Here is a 23,733-nt window from a genome sequence, read left to right as displayed (position 1 = left end):
CAATAATCACCTTCTGCAGCCACAACTGCAACCTCAGAGCAAGGCAAGGACCGCATTGTCAGTGGCTGGGAAGGTGACTGTGGCCATGTACTTTTATGCATTGGGACCCTTCCAGGTTGGAGCTGGAGATATTTGCAACATCTCAGTTTGCCATCCAATGTTGCATAAGTGAGGTCACTGTGACTCGGTATTCAAAGAGAGGTAACTACAATTCCATGCTATGGGGGCGGGGGGGGGGGGCTATCCAATTTAGCCCCCCCCATAGCATTTACATTTTATTTGTTAGTCGTAGGTACAGTTGGAAGATTTTATCTGGTCAAAATTTGTAGTGAAATTGTAAGCACGAGGGTTGAGTTTCCAGTTGTTTCCACCAGTAAGATCAGCGCAATCTGGGCGCAATTGGCCGGACCAGAGCAAAAGATTGGAGAATTTTAAATGTGAGTTACGCCCAAAACTACTTACATTCGTATTTCCCATGATCTTTTCCGCTGGCTTAAGATTCAATTTTCCCGGATGATTCCACGCCCACAAAACTGACCATGCCCCCAGATCAAAATTGCAATAATCCACCGATTGTACTGGTTAGGGAAGGCTCAATAAACTGCACTCATTTTCTTGGGCGCAGAGACAGCATTAGACATGTTTTAAAAGTTTCTTCATATCAAGAAATGTTTAATTTACTGAGAAACTGACTAGTGCACACCAATGGAGTACTGTGCACAGTTCTGTTCTCCATACTATAAAAAGGAAGTAGCAGCACTGCAGAAAAAGTGCAAAAAAGATTTACAAGGGTGGTACCAGAACTGAGAGATTACAGTTGTTGGGAAAGATTGAACAGGTTAGGGGTTTTTTCTTTAGAAAAGGAAAGACTTAGAGGTGGCCTGATACAGGACTTTTAAAATTATGACTGGGTTGGACAGGGTAGATGTGGAGAGAATGTTTCCACTTGTGGGAGAACCAAAAACCAGGGACAATAAGTACAAATAAATCCAATAGGGAAATAAAGAGAAATGTCTTTACTCAGTGGTTAAAATGTGGAACTCGTGACCACAGGAAGTGGTTGAGGCAAAGAGCTTAGATGCTTTCAAAAGGAAACTAGATGAGTACATGAGAGAAAAGAGAATAAAAAGATATGCTGAAAGGCTGAGATGTGGTAGATGGAATGGGAGGAGACTTGTGTGGAATTATAAACACCAGCACAGACTCGTTGGGCTGAATGGCCTGATCCGGTGCTGCATATTCTATGTAATGAAACTATTAAATGGTTCCATACAGATTTTATTAAAGCCATTTTCAGTAATTTAAAATCAGGTTACTCACAGGTGGAGGGCTAGAAACGTTTAATAAAAAGGCTCATTTTTAGCTGTATTAATAAAACTGCACCAGGTTACTGCTTTTAAATATATCAAGGGGAAAAAAGAAACAATTATGTTCTATTACACTGCCCGATTGTGCTGGTTCATTGAGATTTTAAGTTTGTGACTGCAAATAAATTTTATCGAAAAACGGAGGTAATTTAAGACAACATAAAAACATCCTCTTACAGCGCCCTCACATGCGAGTCACACTGCTTGTGGGGCCAATTTATACTGGCACCTCCAAAGCCTGATGAAATTCATTTGTTTTTTTGACAATTGCATGATGTCGCAGCACAGACACACAAATGTTCTGTCAATTTTGGAGGTAATGGATATTTTCTTGTTAATATTATGTCCAAGAGTGATGACCACTTCATAGAATGATACAGCACAGAAGGCGGCCATTCGGCCCATTGTGTCTCCAATTAATCCCACACCACGACTCTTTCCCCATAGTCCTTCAATGTTTTTTCCTTCAAGTATTTATCCAATTCCCTTTTGAAAATTACCATTAAATGTGCTTCCACCACCCTTTCAGGCAGTGCATTCCAGATCAAAACAACTTGGTCTAAAAAAAAATGTCCTCATGTCATCACTGGTTCTTTTGCCAATCACCCCAAGTCTGTGTCCTCTGGTTACTGACCCTTCTGCCACTGGAAACTAGTTAATTACATAAGAAATTGGAACAGGAGTAGGCCATACGGCCTCTCGAGCCTGCTCCGCCATTCAATAACATGGCTGATCTGATCATGGACTCAGCTCCACTTCCCCGCCCGCTCCCCATAATCCCTTATCCCCTTATCGTTTAAGAAACTGTCTATTTCTGTCTTAAATTTATTCAATTTCCCAGCTTCCACAGCTCTGAGACAACGAATTCCACAGATTTACAACCTGAGAGAATAAATTTCTCCTCATTCTAAGAACATGCCCTCTAGTTCTACTCTCCCCCATCAGTGGAAACATCCTCTCTGCGTCCACCTTGTCAAGCCCCTCATAATCTTATACGTTTTGATAAAATCGCCTCTCATTCTTCTGAATTCCAATGAGTAGAGGCCCAATCTACTGAACCTTTCCTCATAAGTCAATCCCCTCATCCCCGGAATCAACCTCGTGAACCTTCTCTGAACTGCCTCCAACGCAAGTATATCCGTTCGTAAATATGGAAACCAAACTTGCATGCAGTATTCCAGGTGTGGCCTCACCAATACCCTGTATAACTGTAGCAAGACTTCCCTGCTTTTATACTCCATCCCCTTTGCAATAAAGGGGAAGAAACCATTGGCCTTCCTGATCACTTGCTGTACCTGCTTACTATCATTTTGTGTTTCATGCACAAGTACCCCCAGGTCCTGCTGTATTGCAGCACTTTGCAATCTTTCTCCATTTAAATAATAACTTGCTCTTTGATTTTTTTCTGCCAAATTGCATGACCTCACACTTTCCAACATTATACTCCATCTGCCAAATTTTTGCCCACTCACTTAGCCTGTCTATGCCCTTTTGCAGATTTTGTGTCCTCCTGACACATTGCATTTTTTTTTTAAACCCATCTTTGTATCTTCAGCAAACTTGACTACGTTACACTTAGTCCCTTCTTCCAAGTTGTTAATATAGATTGTAAATTGTTGGGGCCCCTACTTACTCTATCAAAACCATTCATGATTTTTAACATGCCAATCAAATATCCTCTTAATTTTCTCTGCTGTAAGAAGAACAACCCCAGCTTCTCCAGTCTCTCCACATAACTTAAGGCCTTCATCCCTGGTACCATTCTAGTAAATATCTTCTGTACCCTCTCCAAGGCCTTGACATTCTTCCTAAAGTGTGGTGCTAGGAATTGAACACAATACTCCAGCTTAGGTCTAACCAGTGTTTTGTAAAATATGAGCATAACCTCCTTGCTTTTGTACTCTATTCCTCTTAATAAAGCCAAGGAATATCATATGCTTTAAAAAACATCCTTCTCAACTTGTCTTGCCATCTTCAAACATTTGTGCAGACACTCCCAGGTGGCTCTATTCCTCCACCCCCTTTAAAATTGGACCATTTACTTTATATTGCCCGAGTGATGATTTTAGGTATGATTAAAAAAAATCCTCAAATTGTTTAATTTTTCCTTTAGTGACCCAAACTTATCAGAAGACCTTGTTCACACTGCAGTCTGCAGGCCAGGTCTCAAACCACTTGTGCTGGGTTTTAACTTTTGAGTCTGCAGATCAATTCAATTGGACTGTTCACAAATCTTGCAGTGAGATGGTATGTGAATTCACTCAATGAACTGCCCTTCTGGCACCTACCTTTGTAACTTCTCCCAAAGTATATGGAAGTCAACCTTCTTTTGGACTGAAGCCAAACCTAACTTTTTGCCAATTGACTCAAGAAGTGGGCAGGCAGCAATGTAGGAGTATATAAATGTTCATTTGTATTGAGAACACCCGGTTAGCTACCAGAGATTACCAGATTGTGATTCTCTCTCAAGTTCAAAGAGAGTCAACAAAAAACAAAAGCAGCTGTTGCAACTTAGATCTGGCAACCCAACTTGATGTATAGCTTTACCAATGAAGAATAAGTATACTGCTATTGCATTTTAATGTTTGGGAAAGGTATGCAAGAATAAGATATTGGTTGCCTTATACAATTCCAGAAAAACTAGAAGCACTCAGCAGGTCAGTCAGCATCTGTGGAGATAGCAGATGAATTAGCATTTCAATAGTGGACCCATTTGTTGGAACTGAAGATAGTACAGAAGAACAGCATTTAAAAAAAGGAACAGTGTTAGATACTTTGCAGTTCTCTGGCCTTCATATGGACTTTAATAACATTGGACATTGACAACAGCTTCACTTTCCCTTTTAACAGAAAGTGTTGACAGGGCAGGATGGACATGTTGGCATTTACACAGTGGGGTGGGAAATGAGTTAGTGCTTGTGGTGGTGACTCTGTTAGAATATTGTGCTGACGGAGCAATCTGTACCCTTGGTGTCAACCTGCTATTTTATTCTCTCCGACACCAAGGCCACTTTGCAAATTTTTCATGCTTCCCTTTCTAACCGCCTTACCACCCATCATATGTTTTTAGTGCCCGATATATGTCTTTAATTTCCCTTATTATGCCTCCTGTTGCCTTGAGCAAATATCACTGCCATTTAACCATCTGTTTTCCATGTAAACACTTCACCTGTGCAAGTGTATGTACTCGCACATATTTTCCCTTCCCTTTGTTCTGCCCCTTTTTAAATGCTGTCCATTGTAACATCAACCAGTTCTGATGTAGAGTTTACACCTGAAATGTTAACATGTGTTCTCTCCACAAATGTTGACTGATCCAAGTGTTTCCAGCAGTTTGTACTTTTGTTTGATTTTCAGCATCTGCAGTTTATTTTATTCCACAAATAAGCCAAGCTGCATACAGAAGAGTCGTCTTTTACTGCAAGTAAGATGTTCACAAATTATTACTATTACAATACTTGTCTGAGTAGGTGGATCTTTTAAATCTTGCAGCATTTGCATACCAAAATAGTCAACAAGATTATTTTTCTTTTTTTTTTAAAAAAAGAGAATATATTTACTACTAGTATTAATAGCAGGGTCTATTGATTCCATACAACTGTTCTGTTTTAGTTTACAGCAACATACATTAGAGTTTTTACTGAAAGTCCATTTTGAATGTTGACAGAAACCCTATGCATCATGAAGCTGCAAAAGATAAAAGTACTGATGGGAAAGCATCTCATGCAAGGAAATCAGGTTTCATCGTGGTTGAAAAACAATATTTTCTTTAATTAAAAGAGTAAACAGTGAGAACACTTTCCTGCAACAATAAAATGGTGGCTATACACATTTTGCAAGGTTTTAGAGCTCTTGCAACTCTAAAAAGGGTTTCAGAAACAGACATAAAGGGCTGATGGAATATTTTTAACAGCATAGATCAAAATCCTGTTACACGAGTTCTGCAGAGTACTTCCTGGAGAGTGTGTGTAAGAAATAAAGACAGAAGTTAATTAACCCATGCTAGGAGCATATTGTCTTGATCTGGGTGGGCAAATTTCTATTTCCCTGAAGAATATTAGTCCATTCGGGGAGTTGCCAAATGTTTTGAACCGTGGTGGTCTTAACCAGTATGGGGCATTGACATGACCTTTGCTTCTTCACACCAAACCTTCTAGAGGGCAGGAGATTAACATAAATGGGAAAAGCCCACACAGAGACAGCTAATTCCAAAATCCCGCATTCACGGCAGGGAAGCAGTGCTCAAAGGGAGATGGATTGGAGTTACAACTACAATATTGTAGCCCTAATTCCCCAGCCCGTGCTTCCTGGGAGTGTGATTCCCCATTTGAGAACCTGAAATTAGTCCAATAATGAAAGAGAGCATCTAATTGGAAACTACTTGTCCAACAGGGTCTGGAACAAAGAATGTGATGTTCCCCATTTTCATTGAAGTGGTAACAACTATAGTTTGGTGAATCAGATCTTTGAAATACATACAGTTCCACATTAAAAAGGCAGATCAGCCATTTTGTTAGCCTTGTCCGCTTTTTTTTAGTCTCAATTCCTGACCTTTTCTCAACAGCCCTCAATACTCTTGCTTCCCAAATAAGTTCTCTTAAATCGGTTAACTGATTTTGCCCTTATGGCCTACTGATATGCAACACTGAGATGCACTAATTTTTTCGCATGAAGCAGCTTTTATTTTCTGAGTTCAAATTTAAGATTTTTGTTTAATTCCCTTTCTGGAGGAAAGAGTTGCTCCCCGTTACCCTCTCAATTCACTTTATTATTTTAAAGACCACAGTTTAATTCAAGTTTACGCACTCTCCCCTCATTGCTCAGTTCTTTCGTCCGTCACTAGACTTTCTTCAAGTCCAGCACATCCTTCTTAAGGTGTTGATTTATTCCCTTGGGGTAAGAACAGGGCCAGGTGGATCCAAGCTGGAATCCAACAGAAGTTCAAAACCAAATCAACCTTCATTGGTAGACCTTGTAACCTGATATTTAAACCAAAACAGATCTGCAGTTCTCCACTGTGCACTGTGGATTTTTTGATAGCCAGTCAATTCACCAAACAACCTGTAGACTGGGGGCTGTGACTCTTCCCACTTGACTCCAGATAACTGGGAGTCAAGGCCTTAATGAATAAGAGTGACCTTAGTTAGATGAGTACTGGTAAGCTGGGTGAATTGATATTGTTAAGCTCTAGGAGTATTTCTATACACACGTGCATCCCTAAGCCGCAGATCTAGCAACAGGTATGTAATTTCTCTGGATTTACGTAAGTGGGATGTCGCTCTATGGGCATAGTGTGTACACTTCATATCAGGCAAACAGAAACTTTACATGTCGCTTGCCAAGTTTGAAGATTCTTAAACAGAGTGATGGGCTTTCTATGCACTTCAGACTTAAAGAAATTCCAAAGTGGAGCACCCAAGATATCTAATATTAAATGCGTGGCATATTGTGATACTTCCCGTCATACTGCAGGCAGGCAGCTACCACTGGGAACCTATAAGAATGGTGCATGGCACTCAGAAGTGCTTAGAAAAAGTTGGTGGGGGAAATGTCAGGAAGGCATCGCAGTCAGGAAGTGGGTATTGAAGCCTGGGGCAATAGAGACCCAAGGTTTCCTGTGGAGCTCAGATGGGCAACTCCTTCTCCGCCTGATCCACAAGGAAATCAGAAAAAAATAAAACACGTAATTTTTTGGGCTTCTCATGGCTCCGAATCCATTTGCCGCCAGCTCCAGCACTGGGTGGAGCGGCTGCGATTCTTGGTTGAAATTGCATTGGAACTCTTAGCATATCCCTCCCCAAAGCTGCATTTATAACTAGAAAGAAACCAAAGGCAATCTGAATGACCCATTCAGGTTGAGGGGAAGAGAGATACAAGGTGATACTCTGGTGGTCACTTGTGCAATAAACAGAATGCTGAAATCATTCCGAAGTGTAATTTCCTGAATGAGAATGTATAGAATACCTTAACATGCTTAAATCCACAACACTTGAATGCCTTGGAGTTTATTGTTGCCTAATTAACCAAAATAGCTTAGATCTAATGAACGAACACAGGTTATGTTATTAAAAGATAAAGAAACACGTTCTCAAGTGTTTTTACATTGACATTTTTACTGAGACAGGTGAGACACCAGAGATATTACATCTGCCATCACCAATTTAGCAATAATGAAATTGTTGGTGGAGGGGGTTAAATATGGCTGACCTGTATTTATCCATTAACTGCAGGATGAAAATTTGGGTGGTTTTTCATTTCATCTTCAGCCTCAGAGACAAGATCCTTGGTGACTGAAAAATGATTTACTCTGAATCCTCTCACCCCTCTGTAAACCTAGCAATAGCGAGTACAATTCTGTTCATGCTTGCACATTTTAATGAGTTTTAATAAGTTTACAAATAAGTCTAAGATACGCAGTGACTCTGTGATTGCAGCACTGCAGATTAGACTATGTAAAGTTAAGATACATAAAACAATTATACTCTCGTAGCAAGAAATCAGGCAAAGCCAAAAAGATGGAATCTCCAAGCATGTTTGAAGTGCATTTTTAGGATGAGTTATGGATTATCACTACTTACAGTAGTCCATGATGAGGTCTCCAAACCAGCTTTTAAACAAACCGTGATCACCACAAACTGTGGAGAAATAAAAGTGTACCATCATTAAATTATGTCATCACCACAATAAATATAAAGTGTTGTGGTTTGTAATTTCTGTGGACATAAAGGTCCCGAGAATCCTCGGAATAGAATCCTGACATATCTGCTGGGATCACACACACTGGTGCCTTCCAGCAATGAATCTGCTATATTTGTGGCTTTCAGTGGAGGGCACCTACCTTGCATGGGGCAGGTAGATGAAAGTGCAACTATGAGCACATCTTCAGCTGACCAGCAGGTTTCCAAGGCCTTGCTCCCATCATATTCCTTTTGGCCCTCTTTGGGGGACAGGTTTAGACGCTTCCCTGGCCTCCCCCCAATCCCAGCAGGATCCACTGGCATCTATTTGGAGGCTGGTGTGCCTCCAGAGCTACACGTGGTACTACTGATCCAGTAATCGGAAACTCCTAGTTTTGTGAATTCCTGCCTCCAGCTCCACTCGGACGACATTTACCTTGTAAGTGGCAGACAAAGACTCCGCCCGACAAGGCATGGCGGAAAGAGACTCCGTCCCGACAAGGCATGGCAGAAACATCAGAGACCCACTGCCAGCAGGGCCCGCCCTTTTCTGGTAGATTCCTCCCGCCGGTCTCCTGCTGAAGTTACGGCAGGTGGCTGACAAATTTCCTGTGCATACTTCTGGTGAAATTCACAAATCTGAATTTCTTCTCTTCTAAACAAATGTTCAGGTTTAAAGCATCCATAATCCTGTGAAGTATTGAAATTTCAATCAACGGGGAAATGAAAGTAATGAGTTAAGGTTTCCTGAGCACAATGCTGACTTTCCCCCTCCAGATGTAATCCAGTAATTCTCCTCCCACTCTCCTGAGGCTACGGCACCACAGTTCCCGTGCCATTCTCACCTGGTCACTGTTGTTCTCTTCACAATGTTCAATAGCAGAAAACACAAGGGAGACACGAATTTTTAACTAAAACATCAAAAGCTGTGTGTCTCTGATTGCAAGAGGCCGGAATCTATACTCGAAATATCAATTACTGTACTCAATCTAGCCGTCAGTTGTGAGATCCATTTGCGAGAAGAGTGATTTTTTAAAAATAGCTCCTTTCAAAAGAAAAGAAACCAATTGAACTTGTTTAAACAGAGGTATTTAATTTGGAGTGCAAAATCCTAAATAAAAATTACATGGCACTATAGACTTCTAATGTTAGGACTACATTCAAAATCTAGGCTTCCTTCATTATTAGTACCTTGATCAACTGGAACATCTAGGCTTCTGTTCCCGCCTGCACATTTTTTGCACTACAGGTTCTGCATCACTGGAGTTGTTGCTTGTGTGAGGTTTTAAGATGTGTATCTATAACGTAATCACAATTGCTTGCATTTTCTCCAACAGGCAGCACTTTGTGTAACCTTAGAGCATATTGCCCCCTTAACAGCCAACATATCCACTTTTGAGGGATGGAGGTTCATTAAGTCAGGCAGTAAATTACCTCAGTGACTCCTGTGGCTGTTAACTTTGTAGCAGTGCTTTTAGCAGATCTTTCTAAAACTTTCAGCTATTTTATGGGGTATACTGGGTTAAGTGCAAGATGGATTGTGAGATGTGAGATGGCACTTTATGATACTGGGAGAGAAACAATTCTGATCCTCTCAAATTTCAGAGTAGTCAGTTGAAATTTCTGACCTTTCAGCGTCATCAACAGCTTCTCATCGTGATTCCCAGTATGTCATTGTGGCAGGTTTTCCACTTGCTGCATATACACATTATCTCCTTTTGGGATCAACTACTGGGACTCATATTCCATCTCATTTCCTTGTCTTCATTTTTGTTATTGTACTAAAGTTGCTCTGGTTTCAGCTGTGCCACCTCTGTCTGATAATATAATCCCTTAAAGTTCAGGAACTCTCAGTTTGCAGATAGTTGTATGTCATTATGCATAGTTTGAGGCCACAGAAATGACAGCCAAATACAGGAAATTTGGGGGTGGTAACCACTGCGAGGTCCCACCCCGGCAGCGAAATTGGGTTACCACCCCAGAGAGGAAATGAAGCACAATGGCACATGCTCCACTTCCTCTCGGGGGCAGAACTGGGGCGCTAACTGCGGGAATTTTCCAGTGCTAAAGCGTAGGGCACACTACCAACTCTGCATTGGGGAGAAGGGGCCACCACTTCACCACCGGGAAGTGGGGTGCTGTGGCAGCCGCCCAGTACAGAAGCGGAGTGCCAGGCTACAACATCGCAGCACGCACACCGCGAATTGGAAAAGGAAAGTCCGTGACCGGTAAGTCGGCTATTTTAAGCAGTGCATGCCACACCTCCCCATTAATGAGGCCTAATTTGCGACCTGCAAAGCTGGCGTGGGCATTACTGAATTTTCATTCCTGGGTGAAAACGGGTCGCTGAGCTTGGTGATGACGTCATCATTGCCGGTGCAGCGGCCCAGGATGATACCAGCAGGAGCGGGGCGCTACTGGTTTGCGCCTCCATTAACTCCTGCGGAATTTCAAGAGGGGGGTAGCGCCCCTGGGCACCGCGGGGGTGCTAACGGGAGTCGCAAACAACGCAAATTTATCCCCCAAGTCTCAAAATGCCTATTTACAATTCCATAAATGTGTTCTCAGCCTTTGCACTATGGTACTTTTTTCTCCAAGTATCTTCACAATTTGTTACTTAAAAGTTCATTGTAGCAGTGTCAGTGGATGAATTACGTAGGATATATGGCACAGAAACAGACCATTCGGCCCATGCCGCCATTTATCATAAACGCTGCATCATACCAAGAAGTGAATCCTTAATTTCTGATGCATGGATAAGAGAGAGAGCAGCAGTGCCACGAGATAAAATTAGGTATATAATTGACAAATGAATTTCAACACATAAATGTGAGGTATTACATTTTGGCAAGAAAAACTGAGAGGTCACATGTTACTTGGAAAATATAAATCTAAATGGGGTAGATGATCAAAGGGATTTGGAGTACAAATAGCGACACAGATTGACAAGGCTATAAAAAAGCAAACCAAGCACTAGGGTTTATTTCTAGAGGGATTAAATTGAAAAGTGTTATGCTAAACTTGTATCGAACCTTGGTTAGACCACACTTGGGAGTACTGCGTACAGTTCTGATTGTCATATTATTAGAAGGATCTAGAGGCACTGGAGAGGGAGTAGAGAAGATTTACAAGGACGATATGAGAAATGCGAGGGTATACATATCAGGAAAGGATGAACAGACTGGGTCACTTTTCTCTTGAAAAGAGAAGGCTGACGGGTCACTTAATAAAAGGTCTTTAAAATTATGAAAGGTTTTGATAGAGTAGATAGAGTGTTTCCACTTGTGGGGAAGAGCAAAGGGCCATCAATATAACATCGTCACCAAGAAATCAAATAGGGAATTCAGAAGGAACTTCTTTACCCGGAGAATGGTGGGAATTTGGAACTCGTTACCACGGAGTGGTTGATGCAACTAGTACAGATGTATTGAAGGGGAGACTAGATGAGCATGAGGGAGAAGGAAATGGAGGGTTATGCTGATAAGATTTAGATGAGGAAAGACGGGAGGTGGCTCGAGTTGAGCATAAATGCCGCATGGCCTGTTTGTGTCGAATGGCCTGTTCCTGTGCTGTATATCCTATGTAATCTGATAAAGATATCTGCGATTCAGAGAAAGGGATGTTTTGAATCACATATCTTCCACGTGCGATGGAACTAGATTTTCCTCCCATTTACTTGTGTTTTGTGGTAGATTCAGGTGGACTCGGGGCAGATAGTGGAGGAAAATGGGGTGGGGAGGTCCGACACCAATTCCCTGCCTGTCTTCCCAACCGATCTGGGCGTCCTACTGCCCTCACTGCAAACCCATTCACCGTGTGTAAACGACATTAAAATAAGGTTTTGAAGTCAAAAAATACATTTCTCTCCCCTTTTGCCTGTCATCTGGCAGTAAAGAACAGCGCCTGCATAAAATTGGTCTTGCAGGTTGCTAGGCGGCAGTAGGCAGACAAAATTACTGCTAAAGGTCTTTCTCTTGACCAGAATTTTAGTCTGTGCAGAATTTTTTTTATGCAAAACTTTTTCTGCACCTTTACTTTGCATATTAGTGCAGCATTACTCCAGGGTTTATATCCATTCATTTTATGACTCTGCAATCCACCCCCTCACCCTCCCCAAAATCTTTTCTCTTGGGTATTCCAGTTTACCGCTGATGAGGAGGGAGGTCTCGGAGTCCAGGCTGATCATAGAAACATAGAAAATAGGTGCAGGAGTAGGCCATTTGGCCCTTCGAGCCTGCACCGCCATTCAATAAGATCATGGCTGATCATTCCCTTTCCTGCTTTCTCTCCATACCCCTTGATCTCTTTAGCCATCAGGGCCATATCTAACTCCCTCTTGAATATATCCAATGAACTGGCATCAACAACTCTCTGCGGCAGGGAATTCCACACATTAACAACTGAGTGAAGACGTTTCTCCTCATCTCAGTCCTAAATGGCCTACCCCTTATCCTAAGACTATGTCCCCTGGTTCTGGACTTCCCGAACATCGGGAACATTCTTCCCGCATCTAACCTGTCCAGTCCCGTCAGAATCTTATACGTTTCTATGAGATCCCCTCTCAACCTTCTAAACTCCAGTGAATAAAGGCCCAGTTGATCCAGTCTCTCCTCATATGTCAGTCCAGCCATCCCTGGAATCAGTCTGGTGAACCTTCGCTGCACTCCCTCAATAGCAAGAATGTCCTTCCTCAGATTGGGAGACCAAAACTGTACACAATATTCCAGGTGAGGCATCACCAAGGCCCTATACAACTGCTGTAAGAACTCCCTGCTCTTATACTCAAATCCCCTAGCTATGAAGGCCAACATACCATTTGCCTTCTTCTCCGCCTGCTGTACCTGCATGCCAAATTTCAATGACTGATGAACCATGACACCCAGGTCTCGTTGCACCTCCCCTTTTCTTAATCTGTCGCCATTCAGATAATATTCTGCCTTTGTGTTTTTGCCCCCAAAATGGATAGCCTCACATTTATCCACATTATACTGCATCTGCCATGCATTTGCCCACTCACCTAACCTGTCCAAGTCACCCTGCAGCCTCTTAGCATCCTCCTCACAGCTCTCACCGCCACCCAGTTTAGTGTCATCTGCAAACTTGGAGATATTACACTCAATTCCATCATCCAAATCATTGATGCATATTGTAAAGAGCTGGGGTCCCAGCACTGAGCCCTGAGGCACTCCACTAGTCACTGCATGCCATTCTGAAAAGGACCCGTTTATCCCGACTCTCTGCTTCCTGTCTGCCAACCAGTTCTCTATCCACATCAGTATATTACCCCCAATATCATGTGCTTTGATTTTGCACACCAATCTCTTGTGCAGGACCTTGTCAAAAGCCTTTTGTAAGTCCAAATACACCACATCCACTGGTTCTCCCTTGTCCACTTTACTAGTTACATTCTCAAAAAATTCTAGAAGATTCATCAAGCAGGATTTCCCTTTCATAAATCCATGCTGACTTGGACCGATCCTGTCACTGCTTTTCAAATGTGCTGCTATTTCATCCTTAATGATTGATTTCGACATTTTCCCCACCACTGATGTCAGGCTAACCGGTCTGTAATTACCCGTTTTCTCTCTCCCTCTTTTAAAAAGTGGTGTGACATTAGCTACCCTCCAGTCCATAGGAACTGATCCAGAGTCGATAGACTGTTGGAAAATGATCACCAATGCATCCACTATTTCTAGGGCCACTTCCTTAAGCACTCTGGGATGCAGACTATCAGGCCCCGGGGATTTATCGGCCTCAATCCCATCAATTTCCCTAACACAATTTCCTGCCAAATAAGGATATCCTTCAGTTCCTCCTTTGCACTAGGCCCACTGTCCCCTAGTACATCCGGAAGGTTATTTGTGTCTTCCTTCTTGAAGACAGAACCGAAGTATTTGTTCAATTGGTCTGCCATTTCTTTGTTCACCATTATAAATTCACCTAAATCCGACTGCAAGGGACCTACGTTTGTCTTCACATATTTATAGAAGCTTTTGCAGTGTTTTTATGTTCCCTCCAAGATTCCTCTCATACTCTATTTTCCCCCTCTTAATTAAACCCTTAGTCCTCCTTTGTTGAATTCTAAATTTCTCCCAGTCCTCAGGTTTGTTGCTTTTTCTAGCGAATTTATATGCCTCTTGGTTTTAACACTATCCTTAATTTCCCTTGTTAGCCACAGTTGAGCCACCTTCCCCGTTTCATTTTAACTCCAGACAGGGATGTACAATTGCTGAAGTTCATCCATGTGATCTTTAAATGTTTGCCATTGCTATCCACCGTCAACCCTTTAAGTTACCTTTGCCAGCCTAGTCTAGCTTATTCACGCCTCATACCATCAAAATTACCTTTCCTTAAGTTCAGGACCCTAGTTTCCGAATTAACTGTGTCACTCTCCATCTTAAAGAATTCTACCATATTATGGTCACTCTTCCCCAAGGGGCCTCGCACAAGATTGCTAATTAGTCCCTTCTCATTACACATCACCCAGTCTAGATGAACAGCTCTCTAGTTGGTTCCTCCACATATTGGTCTAGAAAGCCATCCCGAATACACTCCAGGAAATCCTCCTCCACCTCATTGCTATCAGTTTGGTTAGCCCAATCAATATGTAGATTAAAGTCACCCATGATAACTGCTGTACCTTTATTGCACACATCCCTTATTTCTTGTTTGATGCTGTCCCCAACTTCACTACGACTGTTTGGTGGTCTGTACACAACTCCCACTAGCGGTTTCTGCCCTTTAGTATTCCGCAGCTCCACCCATACCGATTCCACATCATCCAAGCTAATGTCCTTCCTTACTATTGCGTTAATTTCCTTTTTAACCAGCAACGCCACCCAGCCTCCTTTTCCTTTCTGTCTATCCTTCCTAAATGTTCAATACCCCTGGGTGTTGAGTTTCCAGCCTTGGTCACCCTGGAGCCATGTCTCCGTGATGCCAATTACATCATATCTGTTAACTGCTATCTGTGCAGTTAATCGTCCACCTTATTCCGAATACTCCTCGCATTGAGGCACAGGGCCTTCAGGCTTGTCTTTTTAAACACACTTTGCCCTTTTAGAATTTTGCTGTAATGTGGCCCTTTTTGTTTATTTCCTTGGGTTTCTCTGCCCTCCACTTTTATTATTCTCCTTTCTATCTTTTGCTTCTGCCTCTGTTTTATTTCCCTCCGTCTCCCTGCATAGGTTCCCATCCCCCTGTCATGTTAGTTTAACTCCTCCCCAACAGCACTAGCAAACACGCCCCCCTAGGACATTGGTTCCGGTCCTGCCCAGGTGCAGACCGTCCAGTTTTTACTGGTCCCACCTTCCCCAGAACCGGTTCCAATGTCCCAGAAATTTGAATCCCTCCCTGCTGCACCACTCCTCAAGCCACACAGTCATGAGCTATCCTGCGATTCCTATTCTGACTAGCACATGGCACTGGTAGCAATCCTGAGATTACTACTTTTGAGGTCCTACTTTTTAAATTTAGCTCCTAGCTCCCTAAATTCGTCTCGTAGGATCTCATCCCGCTTTTAATCTATATGCACCACGACAACTGGCTGTTCACCCTCCCTTTTCAGAATGCCCTGCACCCGCTCAGAGACATCCTTAACCCTGCACCAGGGTGGCAACATACCATCCTGGAGTCTCGGTTTCGACTGCAGAAATGCGTATCGATTCTCCTTACAATCGAATCCCCCATCACTATAGCTCTCCCACTCTTTTTCCTGCCCTCCTGTGCAGCAGAGCCACCCACTGCCTTGTTTACCATCCAGACATCTGCCTTTGACCTGTGAACAGTGGTGAGATTGTGGACCTCCTTAAAACAGAATATTGGCAGTTCCCTGGAAAGCAAGCATTGACATGGAGAATGAGGTACCTCACATCGCACACCAACTGTAGATTGACCCCTTTCCTGTAGCCAAATTGATTGAGCTCTCATAAGGGCCAAGTATGGCAACATGGGTTCTGTTCAATGGTCCCTTGAACTTGGGGAATCCAGCCAATCTTTAAAAATGGATAGCCTATTCACATTGATGTACAAGATCCATAGGAAAAGCAATCAACTGCTTTAGTTTTACAAAGAAGTTACTTTCTTGATGCATGGTGGATGGCTGACTCGGTGATATTGCATGTCTCTCGATGCTGTCTACAAGGCAGCGTTGATGTAGGAGTGAGTGCCACAGTGACTTGCACTGCCATGTCAAGTCTGGTGCTTCTACATAGGACATAAGAAATAGGAATAGAAGATCATACGGCCTCTCGGGCATATTCCGCCATTCAATAAGATCATGGCTGATCCGATCATGGACTCAGCTCCACTTCCCTGCCCGCTCCCCATAACCCCTTATCGTTTAAGAAACTGTCTATTTCTGTCTTAAATTTATTCCATGTCCCAGCTTCCACAGCTCGCTGAGGCAGTGAATTCCACAGATTCACCTAGTCAAGCCCCCTCATAAGCTTATACGTTTCGATAAGATCAACCCTCATTCTTCTGAATTCCAATGAGTAGAGGCCCAATCTACTCAACCTGTCCTCATAAGTCAACCCCTTCATCTCCGGAATCAACCTAGTGAACCTTGTCTGAACTGCCTCCAAAGCAAGTATATCCTTTCGTAAATATGGAAACCAAAACAGGACGCAGTATTCCAGGTGTGGCCTCACAATACCTTATATAGCTGTAGCAAGACTTCCCTGCTTTTATACTCCATCCCCTTTGCAATAAAGGCCAAGATTCCATTGGCCTTCCTGATCACTTCTTGTACCTGCATACTAACCTTTAGTGTCTCATTAACCAGGACCCCTAGGTCCCGCTGTACTGCAGCACTTTGCAATTTTTCTCCATTTAAATAAATAACTGGCTCTTCGATATTTTCTGCCAAAGTGCATAACCTCTCACTTTCCAACATTATACTCCATCTGCCAAATTTTTGCTCACTCACTTAGCCTGTCTATGTCCTTTTGCAGGTTTTGTGTCCTCCTCACACATTGCTGACGATACAAAGATAGGAGGAAAAGCAAACTTCCTTCCGTTGCACTCAGTCCCTTCATCAAAGTCGTTAATATAGATTTTAAATAGCTGGGGTCCCAGCACTGATCCCTGCAGCACCCTACTAGTTACTAATTGCCAACCTGAGAATGAACCATTTATTCCGACTCTTTCTCTTCTGTTAGTTAGCCAATCCTCTATCCACGCTAACATATTACCCCCAACCCCATGAACTTTTATCTTGTGCAGTAACCTTTTATGTGGCACCTTGTCAAATGCCTTCTCGAAGTCCACTGGTTCCCCTTTATCTACCCTGTTCATTACATCCTCAAAGAATTCTAGCAAATTCATCAAACATGACTTCCCCTTCATATATCCATGCTGACTCTGCCTGACCGAATTATGCTTTTCCAAATGTCCTGCTACTGCATCATTAATATTGGACTCCAACATTTTCCCAACCACAGATGTCAGACTAACTGGTCTATAGTTTTCTGCTTTTTGTCTGCCTCCTTTTTTTTTAAATAGGGGCATTACAATTGCAGTTTTCCAATCTACTGGGACCTCCCCAGAATCCAGGGAATTTTGGTAAATGACAACCAATGCATCCATTATCCCTGCCGCTACTTCTCTTAAGACCCTAGGATGCAAGCCATCCGGTCCAGGGGATTTATCTGCCTTTAGTCCCATTATCTTACTGAGTACCATCTCCCTAGTGATTGTGTTAAGGGGCTATAGAGTGGGGGAGGAACTTGACTATTCACTGTTGGGATATTTTTAGTGTCCTCTACCGTAAAGACTGATAAGAAATATTTCTTCAGTGTTTCTGCCATCTCCATATTCCCCATCTTAATTCCCCGGTCTCGTCCTCTAAGGGACCAACATTTACTTTAGCCACTCTTTTCCTTTTTATATACCTATAGAAACTCTTGCTATCTGTTTTTATATTTTTTGCTAGTTTACTTTCATAGTCTTATCTTCCACTTCTTAATCATTTTTTTAGTCATTCTTTGTTGGCTTTTAAAAGCTTCCCAATCTTCTGTCCTCCCACAAGTTTTAGCCACTTTGTATGCCCTTATTTTTAAATTGGATACCGTCCTTTATTTCTTTAGTTAGCCACGGATGGCCATCTTTTCTTTTACACCCTTTCCTCCTCACTGGAATATATTTTTCTTGAGAGTTATGAAGTATCTCCTTAAACGTACGCCACTGTTCATCAACCGTCCTACACTTAAATCTATTTTCCCAGTCCACTTTAGCCAATTCTGCCCACCTTTAAGCTTAGTACGCTGGTTTGAGATCCAACTTTCTCGCCCTCCATCTGAATTTGAAATTCAACCATGCTATGGTCACTCATTCCAAGGGGATCCTTTACTAGGACATTGTTTATTAATCCTGTCTCATTACACAGGACCAGATCTAAGATAGCCTGCCCCCTGGTTATACTGCTCAAGGAACCCGTCCCTTCTGCACTCAATGAACCCTTTCTCAAGGGTACTCTGACCAATTTGATTTGTCCAATCAATATGGAGGTTAAAATCACCCATGATTATTGCTGTTCCCTTTTTAGAAGGCCCCACTATTTCCTGGTTTATACTCCGACCAACAGAGTTGCTGCTGTTAGGGGGTCTACAGACTACGCCCAGTGACTTTTTCCCCTTATTATTCCTTATCTCCACCCAAACTGTTTCAACATCCTGATCATTTGAGCCAATGTCATTTCTCACTATTGCAGTGAATCCATTCTTGAACAACAGAGCTACCCCACCTCCTTTTCCTTTGTTTGTCTATCCTTCCGAATTGTCAAGTACCCCTGAATGTTCAGTTCCCAGTCTTGGTCACCTTATAACCACGTCTGTTATGGCTACTAGATCATACACAGTTGTAACTATTTGTGCCGACAGCTCATCTAATTTGTTATGAATGCTGCGTGCATTCAGATGAAGAGCTTTTAAATGTGTTTTCTTACCATTTTCTCCTGCTCTGGACCCAGTTTCTGATACACTTGTATGTTTATAGATTCTGTCCCTTCCTGTCACGCTCTGGTCTTCGTTTCCCCCAATGCTACCCTGCTCTATTGCTTTCACCTTGTTCTTTGAGCTTTTAGGTTTCTGCTCACCTGAACCCTCCCCTCCCACTAATTAGTTTAAAACCCCCTCTGTAGCCCTAGTTATTCGGTTCGCCAGCACCCTAGCCCCAGCATGTTCCAAGTGGAGTCCGTCCCAACAGAACAAATCTCTCTTAGCCCAGTACTGGCGCGTATGCCTCAGGAACCAAAACCCATTTCTCCCACACCAGTCTTTGAGCGATGTGTTTAACTCTCTGATCTTATTTATCCTATGCAAATTTGCTCGTGGCTCAGGTAGCAATCCAGAGATTGTTATCTTTGTGGTTCTGCTTTTTAATTTGGTCCCTAGCTGCTCATAATCCCTCAGCAGTACCTCTTTCTTTGTCCTAGCTATGTTGTTGGTACCCACGTGGACCACGACAACTGGACCTACCCTCTCCAAGTTCCTCTTCAGCCCTGAGATGTCCTTAATCCTGGCACCGGGCAGGCAACACAGCCTTTGAGACTCACGCTCACGGCTGCAGAGAACTGTATCTATCCCCCCAAATGATACTGTCCCCTACTACTACAATGTTTCTTTTTACTCCCCCCGGTTGAATGTCCTCTGTCCCATGGTGCTTTGGTCTGTTTGCTCATCCTCTCTGCAGTCCTTGCTTTTGTCCACACAGGGACCAAGAGCCTCGAACCTGTTGGACAAAAGGGGATCCCCATACCTACCTCACTTGTAGTCACACCCTCCGGTCCTTGACTGCTAGCCAAATCGGAGTTAGTTAACCTAAGGGGTGTGACTACCACGGAACAGTGTCCAGGTATCTCTCCCCCTCCCTGATGTGTCGCAGTTTCTGCAGCTCAGACTCCAGCTCTTCAATGCGGAGCCGAAGTTCCTCGAGCTGCAGACGTGGCTATCGTGGACCTCAATGGGGTCCACCAGCTCCCACATGTTGCAATACTGACATCACCCATCCTGTCATCTTAATATATTTAATTAAGTTTTATTTTTAATCCCACCAATGCCACAGAATTCTAACCCTTAGTAAAACACACACTACTGCTATTTAGTAAACAGTTAATTAAATAAATCAAGCAAGAAAGGAAAGAGAACTCACCAATCACTTCCCTGCTTTCCTGTGACGTCTAATCTAGTCGCCCAGTTCCACTTCGTCGCAGTCACCAACCTGCTTGCGCTGCTCCTTAGAGTATCATGAGCCAGGTAACAACACCATTTCCGTTGTCACCGAGGAGCCAGCCACAGCCTTCATGCGGTGGCTGGAAGAGTGGTGGCACAGTGCCGTCCTGCAGGTTGAAAGCAGCATTGCAGCTGCCAGGATAGCAGGCATGGACAGCGAGGATCATCTGCCTGTGATCGCCGACCAGCTGAACGTTGAGGGAGTGGTATCCCTTGCGATTCTGAAACCGCTCTCTATCTTGGTGCGGGGCCCTCAATGCCACATGTATGCAATCAATGGCTTCCTGAACCCTGGGGAAAGCCTGCTATCCTGGCAAAGCCACGGGAGCGCACATCCAGGTCTTCTCTGGAAATGCTGAACTTGATGTAGTCGATTCGTTTGGTGTAGAGAGCGTCGGTCACCTGCCGAATGCAGCAATGTACTGCAAGCTACGAGATGTTGCATATATCGCCTACAGTCGACTGAAAAGAGCCGGTAGAATAGAAGTTGAGGGCTGCTGTCACTGACAGGTCCTGGTGCCGATGTCAGCTGCTAGGTATGTCTGCAGGAGGTGACAAGAGCTCCTTGCGGAATCCCAGTCTTCTTAGGCACTGGTACTCGGAGATCTCAAGGTAACAATAATGTGCACGGTAAACACTGCGACTGTAAGGCCTCCTGCCGCTCCGTCTGGGGTCTCTCCTCTGGCGAGCATCCACATTTGCTATAAGCCGTCTCTGCAGGCGGCACCTTTCAAATCTTCGCTACAGGACGATGTGGTGTCTGATCACTGTCCCTATAACTTTACTGAGATAACAGCGCTGTGCTAGTTCCAAATGTATCTGATGGTGAAGGCAACAACATCTCAGAGATGCTAGTACTGAAGCTTGGGAATCAGTAGCCGCAGGGGGCCAGCACCTTCGAACTGTGCGAGCAGCCAACGCAGCACGGACCGCGGACTTTCTGGGCCGGTTGCAACTCCTTTTAAATAATGCCCCGGTTTTGTTTCCCCGCCTTGTGCACACCAACTTTTACAGGCATCATCGCCGCCAGCTGCTAAGTGAGGCGGCCAAAGTGAATTTGACGAGACCGGCGCAAAAGAGGCATTGCACGCGTACTGCTGTCAGGATTTCCATGGCGATAGTCGGCAAATCTTTGCACCCTTGAAAAAGGACAACCGAATTTTCCATCAGGTGGCACCCATGCCTAATGCTGCCGGCCAGCCATTCACACCCTGTTGCCATCTCACTCAGGTGGTATCAACTGGCAGTAGCAACTGAATTTTGACACCTTAAGGTGAGATGTGGAAGGAAATGATAGAATTACAGAAATAGCTCAATGCAAAGGATGGGAGTAAATTCAACATAAAAGGATGCAGAATGCTCAGAGATATAGAAATGACAAAAGGTGTAGCTTTATTGGTTTTATTATTTGGAATTTAAAAAAATTCATGATAAGGCAAAAAAATTAAACAGTCTGGAGCTAACAAACTGATGGAAGTCTGGGCTAACAGCAGGAATTTACTATGGAAATCAAACATTTCAAAGAACTGATTAAATCAAAAGCTAATGTGGTTGAAATAATTTTGCAAATATGGTGGTGACAATTTAGTCAGATGCTAGAGTGAGTGAGCCAAGCTTCAATGGGTTGAATGGCCTTTGTCCTTCAAGGGAAAATACTACTTTCCTTTCTAATTATTGAATCAGTACCAAAAATCCAGGAAGTGTAAGCTGACTGTTTATGGCAATTGAATTTGAATTTGCTGTTGTCTCAATTTCTAATTACTAGCCAATGCGCAGTCAGAAGTCATCTGTTGTAATACGCTTGATGAGCTAACATAATTTCATCTTTAACAAAGCTTCACTAGAGGAAAGCGAAGCAAAAAATATCAGTGGGGGAGAAATTCGCGTTGTTTGCGCCTCCGGGGCATCAACGACTTCTTGCCCGGAGCCGCTACCGCCTCCTGTGAAATTCCGCAGAAGTTGACGGAGGCACAAACCTGTTTTTGCCCCGGTGCGAAAATTCGGTAAAACTTCATGAGGCCGCCTTGGGCAATGCCCGCGCCAACTTCATGGGTCGCGAACCAGGTGCGACTTTGCGTTCTACTTCCTCTTTGGGGTGGTAACCCCAATTTCGCTGCGGGGGCGGAACTTCCGCACCAGTCACAGAAAGTCCCACCTCACCTCAGATATGGACTAGTACCAAATTTCGGCCCTAGTGGTTTTTTTTTTGACACTGTCGTTTTGAATATTAATCCTCTTCAGTCTTTCAGCAGCATTTGGAGCTTCAGGAGAATTGCAGGAATTATTTCTCCATTAATATCACAATATTTATAGGCTTTGAGTATTTACAAAGTAACTTACTGTGTAAACCATATTTCCTAGTAGTAGTCGACCAGGGGTCTTTCCATTTCCAAATGCAGCGTCTGCAGGAAGCAAAAACACAAACATGAGTTCAATAGTTCAAAATATTAGCTGCTGAAAGCTCCAAGAAAATAATCCCACATCTGCTAGTCATATCATAGCAGCAGATTTTTCATAGTTAATGTATGAGCTGATATTTAAAAGAAATTGTGAGGGCATTGCAGTGACTGTCCCTCCAGGATTATTGTAATAAAGATATAATAGCTGCAGCAGAAATTCCTTCATTACAGCTCACTAGTGAACTGGGGCAGTTCTAGCGGTCTGCACATAACTAATGTTCCTCCAAACTTTCGAAACAAATGAAGAATAACCTTGGGAAATTTAGGGCAGCTAGCTGGACATCTACTGTGGGAGAAAAATTGGGAGTAGATTCCATCAGAAGCAAGCTAAGGATATTTAACGAGAACAAGGAATTTTTAAAGGCAGCAACGGCTTCTGTACACCCATGCCAAACAATTAACAGATTTTTATGCTGCAATAAATGAAACGGATGACATGAGTGTGGTTGATATATTTTATCTTAACTTCCAAAAAAATTCAAGGAGAAGGTCTATTACCTTCAGGGGCAGCTAGGGAGGCCAGTTCTTCAATATTTCTCAGGAGGTAAGACAAGAGGCACCGAGGGACAGCAGCTTCACAAAACTGACCCCCATGTTTACTGAGAGCATAGAAAAAGTTGGAGAAATTATACTGAGGTACAAACTACTGGGAAACATTTTCCTGCTAGCCTAATGCATACTGCAGAAAATTATGGTAAGGGAGAAGGTTCCAAAAGAAACACTGGGGCAGAAATTGATCCTGATTGCACCCATTTAATGAATGTAAAACAAAACGGACCAATTTTGGCGCTCAATGATCCACACTATAGCTGTGCCGTGGATGTGCACACCACCAAATGTCAATGATGGGCCTAATGCCGGTTTTAGTCCTTCTGCAGGAAATTAGAACAGGTTTACCCAGCAATTGCTGCAGCAAAATCGGCGGAAGCCACCTAAAAAGGTGAATTTTTGTGGCGCCTCACTCCTGAGGGCCACTGCCAGCTCACGATCGTCATCTGTG

General features: G+C 43.2%; 1 protein-coding gene across 6 annotated transcripts in view; it reads right to left on the bottom strand.

Annotated features, from left to right (window-relative positions):
• Window positions 1-23,733, bottom strand: part of atp8a1 (ATPase phospholipid transporting 8A1) — a 509,869-nt gene that overhangs the window by 71,333 nt on the left and 414,803 nt on the right. For all 6 annotated transcript variants that reach the window (XM_070870244.1, XM_070870234.1, XM_070870228.1 and 3 more), the window contains 2 exons: window positions 22,615-22,676; window positions 7,946-8,002 (listed from right to left, as the gene is read on the bottom strand). In XM_070870244.1, coding sequence (XP_070726345.1) covers window positions 7,946-8,002; window positions 22,615-22,676 — 119 coding nt within the window. The remainder of the gene's footprint in view (window positions 1-7,945; window positions 8,003-22,614; window positions 22,677-23,733) is intronic.

Source organism: Pristiophorus japonicus, chromosome 2 (assembly GCF_044704955.1).
Source record: "Pristiophorus japonicus isolate sPriJap1 chromosome 2, sPriJap1.hap1, whole genome shotgun sequence".
NCBI lineage: Eukaryota > Metazoa > Chordata > Chondrichthyes > Pristiophoridae > Pristiophorus > Pristiophorus japonicus.
This window is presented reverse-complemented; position numbering and strand designations above follow the sequence as displayed.